The sequence below is a fragment of the Primulina tabacum genome, chromosome 5 (assembly GCF_025594145.1).
Source record: "Primulina tabacum isolate GXHZ01 chromosome 5, ASM2559414v2, whole genome shotgun sequence".
Lineage (NCBI taxonomy): Eukaryota > Viridiplantae > Streptophyta > Magnoliopsida > Lamiales > Gesneriaceae > Primulina > Primulina tabacum.
This window is the reverse complement of record NC_134554.1, coordinates 1,343,111-1,355,966: the sequence shown is the minus strand read 5'-3', so window position 1 is coordinate 1,355,966 and position 12,856 is coordinate 1,343,111. Positions and strand designations below refer to the sequence as shown.

General features: G+C 36.7%; 2 protein-coding genes across 5 annotated transcripts; both read right to left on the bottom strand.

Annotated features, from left to right (window-relative positions):
* Positions 1-3,207: 3,207 nt before the first annotated feature.
* Positions 3,208-6,767, bottom strand: LOC142545280 (MOB kinase activator-like 1A). 4 transcript variants are annotated; one of them, XM_075652365.1, is made up of 7 exons: positions 6,564-6,767; positions 5,778-5,826; positions 5,106-5,214; positions 4,374-4,467; positions 4,093-4,226; positions 3,791-3,954; positions 3,208-3,426 (listed from the first exon to the last, which is right to left on the bottom strand). In XM_075652365.1, exons 1-7 carry the CDS (start codon positions 6,584-6,586, stop codon positions 3,355-3,357), a joined length of 645 nt encoding a protein of 214 aa, XP_075508480.1. In that variant the 5' UTR covers positions 6,587-6,767; the 3' UTR covers positions 3,208-3,354. The 4 variants fall into 4 exon arrangements, with proteins under 4 accessions (XP_075508480.1, XP_075508481.1, XP_075508482.1 ...); XM_075652366.1 differs by lacking the exon at positions 6,564-6,767 and adding an exon at positions 6,143-6,345; XM_075652367.1 differs by lacking the exon at positions 5,106-5,214 and having other exon boundaries at positions 6,564-6,753.
* Positions 6,768-7,183: 416 nt separating this feature from the next.
* On the bottom strand, positions 7,184-11,051 carry LOC142545090 (uncharacterized). The gene is made up of 2 exons (XM_075652063.1): positions 10,413-11,051; positions 7,184-10,312 (listed from the first exon to the last, which is right to left on the bottom strand). Exons 1-2 carry the CDS (start codon positions 11,049-11,051, stop codon positions 7,184-7,186), a joined length of 3,768 nt encoding a protein of 1,255 aa, XP_075508178.1.
* Positions 11,052-12,856: the final 1,805 nt, after the last annotated feature.

Below are 12,856 nucleotides of genomic sequence, written 5' to 3'. Positions count from 1 at the left end.
AGATAACTCGTGTTTAGGGATGAAAATGGGACGGATTCAACCAAATCCGAGACTCGTCTCACCTCACTTACATACCCATCGGGTTTGAGTCCAATAACATCTCATTAAAAAATTTCGTAATTATATATTTTCATCAAAACATATCACAATAAAATACAATTATTTCAATCATAAAATATTATGAATTAAGATTAGGTATCAAACTATTGTTATTTAATATAATAAAAATATATATTAATTTTTAATTATATATATACATATATATGTATATATATAATTTATGGGCGGGTCCCAAAAAAGTTTATTAATTCTCAGGACTCGGCCCCCGCTCCACTTGTAGACCCGTTTAATCGTGTTTAAACCCGTTGAACAAGGTGGGTTTGGGACGAGTATGACCAAGCTTGGATTGGATCTGTCTTGTCTCACCCCAGACCTGAATCTTGACGAATCCAATTCAGGTTGGATCTGTTTTAAATTAAATTATTTTAAATTTTAATAAGTATACAATAAAATTGTTTAAAAATTAATAAATCGTTAATTTTTTTTCCAAAATATTATTATTATTTATGTATTATTCAATAAATAAAAATTATAAATAAATTCTCATTATATGTTATATAATAATAATAATAATAATAATAATAATAATAACAAGAAAAAACGATATAATAAAAAAATGACAAAAAATAGTTTAAAAAATAGTATACAAGAAAGAATAAGAATTTATTTTTTTAAAAAAATTATAGGGCTGTGCCACTGACCCCAGAACAGGGGATTTCTTTCCGCGTCGATTATCATGGATTATATGGATTTTATATATTTTAGTAGTTTAGATAACATATTTAGTTTTAGTGATCTGCCGGCAATTATTCAATCCTTCATCAAGAATTTTGAATGCCAGAAAAAGGAAAAATCGATTTTTTATACATTAAATTTATTTAATTAGAATTTGTTTTATAGGGATCTGCCGGCAATTAAAAGGACAAATAGATTTTTTTATACATTAAATTTGTTTAATTTTGGATTTTTGTTTATTAAATTTTCTAAATTTGATTATGATATATTAACTTATAATTTTCGACTAATTATTGATGTGATATCGTAAAATGCTTATATAACATAAAAATTTTATACTTGTAAGATGTCGAGTCAATAATTGGACAAAAATAACTTAAAAATAAAAATTAATATACCAAAACAAAATTTTGAAAGCTTCAAAATCTTAAATTAGACAAGCTAATCGACTGAAAAAATCATTTCCCTCCTAAAGAGCAAAATTTTAACCATATTACTCTTATGTTAAAAAAATGCCATTCATCAACTTTTTCTTAAAAATCTTATTTTATAACTCAATATGAATTCCTTAAAAATGATTTATTAGAAAATACTTTAACGTAGTTATATTAAAATTATAAAATAATAAGTTCAAACATTGTTATGTTAGTATTACAATAAAATTAGGTCAGGAATTTAATTAATCAACTTATTTTCTTGGTTCTACCAATATAATCTATTAAAGAAAATCTATAAAAATTTAGATTTAAGAAATGGTTTTACTTGTACTAAAAAAAAGGGTTTTGCTGATTTAACTCATATTGTCTATTTTTATAATCATTCGTATACATACAATATTAATAATGATTCAAATTATTAGAGTTTCTGCTCGATGGCACCTCCATTTTTTATATATTTGTTTGCATTTAAAACCTTGGTATCTCAAATTTTTTGCTAAAAATTTAAAACGATGGTCAAATTTTTGTATTTTCGCACTTATTTGTTTTTTGCGTCGTGAAAAAAACACTCTTGATACTTGAAAAAATTCCTGCTTTTTCTTAAATTGTTCCACTCGAGTGATATAAGTTTCTCAAATTAGATCTATTATATATTCTGTCAATTTTTTTTTTATTGAATGTGATTTTTCTTGTATGTTTGTGTGATGCGATTGATTTTTATTTTTAATTATTTTAGTTTTTGATCTTCTAGATGATATAATAATGTAATTTGCTTTTTTATTTTTTCGAATGATTTTTACTCGATTCGAACATAATTATTATTTGCACGTGTTAGTATTTAAATTATAATTTATATTTGTTTTATGACAAAAAATATATTATTTATATTTTTTTTATTGTTATTCTATTTGTATTATACATAAATTCATCTTTAACTCGTGAGATTATGCTTATATAATTAAAAAAATTTATATAAGATCTTCCGCCTAGGTATTATTTTACCTACAGAAATAAACAATATTCCTAAACAAAGTTGTGTGTGAGGTCCATCCATGTCCATCATTCGATAGCACAAGTGAACAGATTTTGCGTTAGGTGAACAACCAATCGTGACCATTAATTATTTGAAAAGTTATCACATTGACCGCTTGTGGCCATCTTTAAACTTTTCATTTGTTAATATTTAATACATCATGCTCGGGTCATCAAGTTGTCATTATGTTTCCATATTTAATTTTATTCATTACAGTGCTTTTGAATTTTATAGTATATATACATTCTTTAATTGTTTATGATCCAAAGATACTTTTAATTTATACATGATCATTATTTGATAGGCAAACTAATTATTAATTTTGATAACTTTATTTTTTTAGAATTTGAAATAAGATCATAATAACAGGGTAATTATGTGAACTTTATAATATTTATTTTTAATTAGTATAAAATTCAAAGTTATCTTTCCATGATTTCTATTTAACATAACGGACTGATGTTATTGAACAAGAATGATTAAAAATAAGGGGTATTTTATAAAAAAATAATTTTAAATTTTACTCCCCTTTTTGTTTAGTAATGATTTTTGAATCCCATATATCAAATCTAAACTTTATAGACGGCGAGCATTTTAGCAACACTACCAGCAAATCTGATGACTTTGGACGAAGATTGTAACTCAATATTAAATCAAAGCTTAATATATGAAGAGATTATACTGTAACTATATATATAAATATTTATTTATTTTTTTAAAAAAGCAAAGTTCGATAGTTCATACAGAAATGACATCCGACCACAAAAATCTCCACAAGGCTCGAAAGTTTTTGTGCTTTTTGTTATTCAGTCCGCCGTCTTCGAAACGAACAGGTGACGTAAAACTTCAGGCTGAAATTTGCACCTCTATATGTGCCGGATGAAAAAATGCAAAAAAAAAAAAAAAAGACATATTGATGCAAGTAAAAACACAAAAAAAAAAAAGAAAACAAGTAACAGAAATCTTCCACGAACATGATACACAAATAGCTGCGAAACATCAGTAATACTAAAATCGTTACTGTGGTTGCAACCAAACACTTATTTGATCTCTAAATAAAAGTCAGTTCAAATCATCAAAAACATGTCTTTAATATGGGACGATGGATTCTATGAGTTCTTGAAGAGGAGCAAGTTCCTTCTTGTCTATCAGCATGAATTCCTGCATAATTAAAGTAATCTTCATCAAAGAAACTGCGAAGAAAAAGGAAGGGATAAAAAATACAAGAATCTCAAGAATGAACAAGCAGGCTTGAGCAAAGCTGAGTAGAAACAGCCCGGTATTTTCATATTCGAGCTCGATATCTAGCTAGCTGGCTCTAAGCCCAAAAACAATCTAAAGCTAAACTGATTGTTTACACAGAAAACCAAGTGAGAATAAAATAAACTAATTATCAGAAAAAAATAGATTTTGTTAAGCAATAAAATAGATTAAAAAAAACGAGCTAGGAAAATTTTGATGATTTCAAGTTGAGTGGTGATGAAAAATATGTTATACAAGGAGATCCCAAAAATAATAAACTTACACAGGTGAATAGTATGAAATGCTTGAAACATGTATTTAGATGTGCCTCCTCCTTAAGACTCACAATCTTCTGAAAATGAGAGTGATATATATGGGCGTACACACGAAACAGTCGTTTAAATATGGTCTTCACAACATCCCTGAAATTTGAAGGAAATGGTGTGCCTACAGTAACCTTTTGTCAGTTAGATGTGACATCACAAAACAAGATGACATGAATCTCAAACGAATAAAGATAACTACGACCAATGTGTATTCGAACAGGTGATAGCATGTTCATTCGTAATAAGATATTACTATTACCAAGCTTTTGAGGAAATATAGACTCATCATCCAATTGGGTTTCAATCCAATCCATTAAATATTCAACATATTTAGGAGCTGAAACTTCAATAGGTTTCTTTATTTGAACCCCGTCTGCCCATCTATATTCGTATCTGCAAAACAATTATGTTTGGCGGCTCAATAACACTTGTGATTTTTAAGTTTCTTCAGAAAGACGGAGATTAGGGGTATCATTGATATTGTTATCTGAAAAGATATTGATGTGAAACACTTGTCATCCGAAAGTAAATGAGACGTACTTGGGGCCGGCTGACATTGTAGGGCAGTTCTCTGGTGTGCAGAACTCTGTGAGGGTTCCGTAAAGGAGGTTCACTTGGTTGAAGAAATCCACAGCTGAAAAGTAAAAAATTAATAATCAAATGGACTTTTTAATTCTGATCCTAAAATTGAGAGCCCATGCGCCAACAAAGGGAAAAAATTAACGCACTCTGTGCATCTGTATAGTTTCCAACATATAATTAGGGTTCATGGAATTACTTAAATTATAATCCATAAAGATATAATCTTCTAAATAAGGCACGAGATATACAGAGGGTTCAAGTTAAGAGAAGCAGATGGACACAGGGGACTTCAGTTGAGTTTGTAAAAGTTCACAAGCTCATAAACAACTAAAATGGAGCTCACGCACACACATTCTAAGCTCAACTGAGCTTGAGACAAATTGGGTCGACCAACTCATAAGCAGGCTCTACTCATCTTATGCTTCTAAATTGAAGGGGAGCCCGCATTGCATCACCATTAAATAAAGACAACGTGATGTTTGTTCTTATTGCTGTCTGTTATTTTTTTTCCCATTACTTCTATAAATCAACATGCTTGTACTTCTTGCATGTTCATCTTATATCCAAACCAAACTAAAAAAGAACGTGAATTCGAAAAAATGAAAAACTTCACAAGCATACTTTCCACCTAATTCCAAACACATAAATTGCACACATGCACACACACGCAGAGGGGGAGAAAGAGAGTACTGTTGACAGCAAGCCATTCATTTATATCCTCGCCAGGAGGTAGCCTTACAGCTTCTCTCAAGTTTCCACTACCTAAAGTGGCATCAATATGCTTTCTCAGCTGTGCCCCCTAACAATTGATCATATTGATTAAACAATGCGATGTGGTGGCACGAATTAACTACAAAGGTATGCGGAAGGCAAAATGTGAACACAAAGCATTCAGATAGCAAGTATAACATTAAGTCAATAAATCGAACTGTGAGGAGTGATGGAATGCGAAAAATGGGGACATGGAAGAAAATAAAAAGCATTATAACTACTGTTTTCCAGTGTACATCCTCAACGAAATGAGCATGAAATTTTCATTCACGCAAACTATCCAAAATCAAGTTTCTCTCTTGGCGTGCCATCGCTATGTATGGCAAATAAAGTTGATATTTCCTCATAAAATAGAGAAGGGGCACAGGTGCCACACAATCAAAAGAGTATAAAATTTGAAAATGTTGAAAATCAACACTCAGCATCAAAGCTCTCAATTCATAGGAGGTCCAAAGTTAATATCGTTTCTGCCAGCAGAAAGTAGAATTTATGAGAGGTAAAGAAAATGAGTATCCATCATGCTGAAGTTCTTCCACAGGGCATAATTGAGAAACAGAAAAGGAAACAAAGTTTATATTGCAAAAAATCCACCTTACTGCCTGATGGCGCACTTTTCTTTGGACGGAATGTTTTTTGGTTCCTATTTGAGAAATCAAAGCAGAACTCATAAATAACAAGAAGCACAAAACAAAAATTATTAATAACAAATAGAAATATTAAAGAAATCATGGGATGAATGAATAAAGATAATTGATACGAAGATCAAGGAAACAGCTAGCGACCAGTTTAGCCCCACAAGACAATTCGATAAAAGGATTTCTGAAGCACTACCTTCACTTTCTCCATGTATAACATGCAGATGATTACAAATTTTCAGTGTTTAAACATCATTCACAATTAGCCAATCTACTAGGACATGTTGCGACATCCAGGTAAAAATTTAACTCTTTAAGTACCATCAGAACTTAAGGATTCAATTGTCCTCCGGACAACAAATGGATCCACTGGCAAATCTCCCAAACAAGCTATGTTTCAATCCCCTTCTTCACAATCATAAAGCTATTAATGCATTCTGTACCCTCAAAACCGAAGGCTACTCCTTCCACATGAACTTTCTCCTTTCAAAAAATTCAATCTCGGAAGATAAAAATTCATCTTCTTTCTTGATAAATATATCAAAACATCAAAACAAAAAAGGGAAAAGATAACACAAAAAACCCAGATGCCAATAATAAAGAAAAGTCAAACTCAACAAATTAACAACAAAAATTCAAAGAATTAATCCAAGAAAAGGACAGATCGGACATAAAACAATCACAAAACGAGATATCAATCAATACAACACAAATGAAATGTTAATCATGAAACAACAATCACCTGCCCAGGCCAAAGAGACTCATGGCTCCGGATAGAAAGATGGATGGAAAGGGCGACGAAAGGTGAGATTATTCACACACACACGGAGGAATGTGTTGGCGTATTTATGGGATCGGAACGGTTGTCATAAATATCAGAGGAAAAAGCTGTCCAGCACTGACTTCCCGTCCAATGACAAACAGAACAGAGCATTGCAGAAGTATCCTAGTTATTCACTTAAACTTAATTATTTATCATAATCTTATATCTAAATTTAAATTTGTAAAAACTTTTCATTGATTTTAATTTATTTATTGGTATCACTTTGCTATACTCTTCTTTTTTTTTTTGTTACAAGAGAGGGGGTCACCCAAAATTATTCACTGTTGAACAATTATTCTTCTACACGAGCCAAATCCCGCCTTGTCTTCCTGGATGATGGCGTGCAGGCCTACAGGATGAGTCCACAAAGTTTTATAGCCTCTTTCCATTTTCAGAGCTTCCGCAGCCAAAAAATCAGCAGCCCTATTTTGTTCTCTGTAGATATGTTGGATCTTAACCTCCCAGTTTCTAGCCAGTAGGCTAGCACACAATGAGATCAAGTTGATGAGAGATGGACACGGCATACCCTTGTTATTAAGTCATTTGATCACTTCTATTGAGTCAATCCCCAGCATGATCTTCCTTTGACCTGCTTCCCATGCCATTTGCAACCCTTTGTAGGCGGCCCACAGCTTTGCTTCCTCGATCGAGCACCACCCTATGTTGTGCATGAAGCCAATCATCCAATCACCATATTCGTTTCGCAGTAATCCGCCCCCACCAGCCTTCCGAATAGACTGCTTGCAGCTCCCATCAACCTCGAGTGAGCACCACCCTTCCGGAGGAGGTATCCACCTAACTATGTAATTGGCATATCTCTGGGTGTGACTTGGCATAACCCTTGAAGAACTGAAAGCTGATTTAATTTCGTTGAGTTGGTTCTTTAGCTGCTTCACTTTAAGATGCACATCTAGTCTCTTGTTATTGAAAACGAGATCATTTCGCCATTTCCAGAGCCACCAAAGAGTAATGGCAAATAGAACATTCCAATTCCTTGTGTCCATGTTCTGTCTTTCCTGGCCCAAGTTCGCCCTAAACCATTCGTCGAAGCTTAGCTTCAGAATATTTTGGAACGCATTAGTCGACATGAAACATCTCCATATTTCCCGAGCTTTTTCACATTTCCGAAAAATGTGATCCACGTCTTCCATATCATTCTGACACATAACACACATACCACTGGTGGTAAACCCTCTTTTAACTCTTTCCACATTGCTCATAATCTTTTCATGTCTTACTAGCCAAAGAAAGGCTCTTATACGGTAAGGGACCTCCAATTTCCAAATCATTCCCCATAAGTTATCAGTAGTGTGATTTTGTATGCCCATTATCAGCTCATAGGCTGAACTAATCGAGAAATTGCCGCTGCTGGTTAAGCCCCAACAGATGCGGTCACCAGCATCCTCTTCTTCGCTCAGTATACACGCAGCCAGCTTATCTTCCACATGAGTGGGAATCTTCCCACCTAAATCTCCCCAATTCCATCCCTCTCCTCTAATCCAATAATCAAACACGGATTTATTCCTCTCCTTTGCTTCAATATCCTTGAGAAGATACGAATTTAGTGGTTCATTTTCCAGCCATTTATCCATCCAAAAACTTGTAGATTTACCGTTCCTCACTACACTTCTCTTCCCTTGTTCTAGTGTTTGCATGGCCTTGGAAATATCTTGCCAAGTCTTGGAAGCTCCTTGTTTAGCTTGAATACCTTTACTGATATTGGTCTTGTGCATGTATTTCTCTTTCAGCACTTGAGCCCAGAGGCTATTTTTGTCGTTCATTAGTCTCCAGCCCAGTTTGGTCATGAAGGCTAAGTTCATTTGTTGCATCCTCCTAATCCCAAGGCCTCCCATAGATTTGGGTTTAGTAACCACTTCCCATTTAACCAAATGGCATTTACGTTCCCCATATTGACGTCCCCAAAGGAAGTTCCGAATTGTTTTCTCAATCTCAGAGCATATTCCCATGGGTAAGAGGCTTGTTTGCATAGTATAAAGAGGAATCGCATTGAGCACAGGCTGTACCAAAACTTTCCGTCCTGCAAAGCTCAGATACTTGGTTTTCCACCCCTCAAGTCTTGACTTAATTCTATCTAACACCTGCTTGTATAGATTATTATTGGCTCTCCCATGTATGGACGACACTCCGAGGTATTTACCAAGATCATCAGTTAAGGGGATCCCCGAGGCAGTAGACAGACTGTTAGCCACCATATCATCCACATTTTTAGAGACAAAAATTTGTGATTTGTGGAAGTTAACTTTTTGGCCAGAACATGAACAAAAGCTATTCAAGCACTCAAGGATAATGTTGAGTAGTTCGATGGAAGCCTCTGCATAAAGGACCATGTCGTCGGCAAAGAGCAGATGAGAAATGGGAGGGCCATTCCGGGAAAGTCGGATAGGCTTCCAGGAACCATTACTGACTGCTTGACAGATGATGTGACTTAGTCTTTCAATACAGAGAACAAATATGTATGGGGATATTGAGTCTCCCTGTCTAATTCCTCTGCTCGGATTGATCCACTCCATCTGGTCCCCATTCCACAAAATCGAGAGCCTGGGAGATTCAATACAGTTCATGATATTTCTGACCCAAACTCTATTGAGGCCAACTTCAGTGAGAGTTTCCCGAATAAAGTCCCATGAAAGTCGGTCATAGGCTTTTTCAAGATCTATTTTGATGGCCATGTATCCCTTTCCTCCGGTTTTCTTACGCATAGTATGAAGGGCCTCTTGATACACCATAATGTTATCAGTTATTTGACGTCCCGGGACAAAGCTACTTTGGAAAGGCCCCACGAGGTCAGCCATGACAAGCTTAAGGCGGTTGGTCATGGTTTTGGTGAGAATCTTATACCTCACGTTGCATACACTGATCGGCCTGAACTGTGTAATAAACTCTGGATTAGGAACTTTAGGTATCAATGATATAAGGGTATCATTGGTACCCACCGGCATCTTTCCGAATTCGAAGTAATGAAGAGCAAACTCGCAAATGGAATTACCAACTATTTGCCACGTTTTCTGATAAAAACCAGCAGGTATGCCATCTGGGCCAGGGGCCTTAAAGGGTGACATGCCAAAAAGAGCCCTCTTTATTTCTTCTGGTACGAATGAAGCATTTAAGGCTTGGGAGTGGGCTTCTGGTAGCCTTGGAAACCATCCTCTCCCTAAGTCCTTAGATTCGTGGATAGGATTTGGGCCGAAGAGAGATGTGTAGTAATCTTGAACCTTGTGTTTAAGGCGATCCTCCTCAGTGATCCAGTTACCATTTTCCTCCTTGAGTGCCTCAATCTTATTTCTGCTTCTTCGAACCATGGTAGAGGCATGATAGAATTTGGTATTTCTATCACCAGAGACTATCCAATCCTCCCTAGACTTTTGGTACCACAGTAGCTCTTCTTGTTCTAGTACTTTATCAAGCTCTCTTCGAAGTTTAGCATCCAGTTTGAGGAGTCTATGTCTAGGTTGGTGCCCCAGAATTCTTTGCACTCCATCGATCCTTGCTATTAGTTCCCTCTTCCGTTTGTGGATATTTCCAAAAGTTGCAGAGTTCCATTCTGTCAGGACATTGGTCAAAGAAATAACATTGTCTTTTAGCATCCGCTGGTCTTGCCATTCGTGCTGGATCACATTCTGAAAATCGCTATGGGTAAGCCAGGCAGCCTGGAAACGAAAAAGGACCTTTACCCTTGTATTTCTTGTCACCATGAAGTTTGATTAATAGTGGGGCATGATCAGATTGGATGATGGGAAGATGCATCACCTGAGCCTCTGGGAACATTTCTCTCCACTCTATGGTGCATACACCTCTGTCCAGGCGAGCTCCTTTGAAGGTATTACTATTATTTCCTCTCTTCCACGTGAATCTTGAACCAGTGAATCCAAGGTCTAGAAGTCCTTGGTTAAACATCCAGTCAGCAAAGCCCGCGCTTCTGCAGTAGGCCACCCCTCCAGTTGTGCTAATTTCATGCTCAGTGATTACCGAGTTAAAATCACCTAAGGACACCCAGGGTCCCTCTATGTTAAGTTTCTCTTTTGTCAGATCGTTCCAGAGCCTCTTTCTAAGCGTGGCGTTGGGGCTCCCATAAACAATAGAAAGGAACCAAGGTATCGAAGTTCCAGTATCTACCCTTACCAGAACAAACTGTGGGTGGGAGTAAATGATCTTTAATCCCAACTCATCTTTCCAAAAGATCCATATGGCCCCACTAAAACCCACCGCTTCAACTCTTAACCAATTATCATAACCCATCTTGTTGCAGATATCATCGGCATGAGATCCTGAAACACGTGGTTCAAGTAAGCCAAGAACACTTGGATTGAATTTCTTAATTAAATCTTTGAGGACGCGGTTCAATTCTTTAGAAGCCGCACCCTGGCAATTCCACACCATCAAGTTCATATAGACGCTATACAGAGGAAGGATTCGCACCATATTATATGCAACTAAGCCACGAGCCAGGACCGGCAGATCTTAAGCTTGAGGGGATCGGGCTTCCCCCATCCATGTCTCTTTGACGATGTCGTCGTTTTTGTCCTCCACTGCATGGTCCATACACATATCATCACCCATGTTATTAGGTGTTAAGGGAGGGTCTTGGTGGTGCCCGAACCCACTATCGTCTTCCCATAAAGAGTTATATTCCCAAGCATCTCGACCCGGGACGTTATTTATCACCTCCCTAACTATGTGCTTACCTCCTTGTGATCCTCGAACGAGAACATGCTCTTCTTCGGCAGCTGATTGTTTTGGCCCATTCTGGTATCGAACCCGACCTTTATTCATTTCTGAGCTTCTTCCCTGCATCTCTTTCTGTGGAGATTGGATACCAATATTACCGTTCCTTTGGGCCTCTTTATAATTCACTTGGATATTGGGTCTTCTGCCCTTGCCAACTGTTTTAGTTGACTTGGGTAGTAATTCCTCTGGCTTATTGGGCCCATCCTCATTTTGGTCCATATCAAGGTTGTCTCCTTCCCTTAGCACTTCGAAATTGGAGTATCCAATGCGGTTATAAGTATTATGTGCATTCTCCGAATCTTTCCTTGTGTCCAGCTTTCCAAGTTTCTCCGAGCTTCCATTTTTTAACTTTCCATTTCGACGAGAGGATCTCGCTACCATCATCCAAGGCCCGAATGTCTCCGTAATTTCTGCTGGGATTTGCACTTTCCTATTTTGGCCAGAAGGGTTACCTCTGTGCTCTTCTCGTTCTTCCCTCACCTGTTCCATCGGCCCACCACCATTTTCCGACGTCTCTCCGGAGTTGCAATCTCCTATAGCATGTCCATAAACTCCGCATTTGAAACAAATTAGGTGGATACCTTCATACTCAATCCGTCGAACTTTCCGTCGTAACATGAACTTCGCCAATAGCGGTTTACTAATATCCACCTCCACACAAATTCTAGCAAATTTGCCTCTTGAAACCAGGCTAGTGGCCTGATCCACTCTGATGGGTCTTCCAATCTTGCTGCCGATCTTCATTAGGAAGTCCTTATCATAATATTCTATCGGAAGGCAGGGAAAGCGCACCCAAACTAATACTTTTTCTGTAGTATCCGAGACCGGATCGAAATTGGGGTACCATTCCTTGACGATCAGATAGTGGTCCATGACCATCCATGGGCCTTCGTATTTAGCGTGTTCATAGTCATCCAGAGAAGCAAATCTAACAATATAGTACTCATTTTCCAAAGCTACTAGTTCAATTGGAGCCTTAGGCTTCCACAGACTCTTGATGCGTCGGAATAGATAATTATACCCAATTGACCTGCCCATCACCTTGATAATTAATGTTTGCCGCCATGGTCTCCGGAGCCTGATCTTTTCCTCCTGAGAAAGCTTGATAACCGGGCACTTCTCATCCTCTCCATCGTCATCATAGAGCTCGTCTTCCGACACAGTTCCGTCTTCCACGTGATAACTTGATGGAGAATCTACCGCCTGAATCCCAAGGAGAGTATCCTTGAATGAGTTTCCAATCAGTGCAGTCGTTAACCGGGTAGTGTCCTTGCCTTCCCCTTGATTTTCCTTCCAGGGTCCCTCCATATTCGTCACATCATTGCCTTCAAAGTTTCGGTCGCTCATATTCAATATGAAATGTACGCTATCTATTATCACACTACTTGTGTTCAAAAATGAATTTTAGTTTCTCGCTCAAATATCTTAAAATCAATTTTTTGTAAAAATTTAACATTTCAACTAAA

Bases quoted from the DNA above. Each gene is read 5' to 3' on its own strand.
- LOC142545090 (XM_075652063.1), bottom strand. From the start codon at position 11,051: ATGAACTTGATGGTGTGGAATTGCCAGGGTGCGGCTTCTAAAGAATTG. The intron at 10,313-10,412 runs GTGATGCATCTT...TTTCGTTTCCAG, and splicing joins AAATGTTCCCAGAGGCTCAG to GCTGCCTGGCTTACCCATAG.
- LOC142545280 (XM_075652365.1), bottom strand. From the start codon at position 6,586: ATGAGTCTCTTTGGCCTGGGCAG. The intron at 3,955-4,092 runs GTAATAGTAATA...AGGTTACTGTAG, and splicing joins TATATTTCCTCAAAAGCTTG to GCACACCATTTCCTTCAAAT. The intron at 3,427-3,790 runs GTAAGTTTATTA...TTAATTATGCAG, and splicing joins ATTTCATACTATTCACCTGT to GAATTCATGCTGATAGACAA.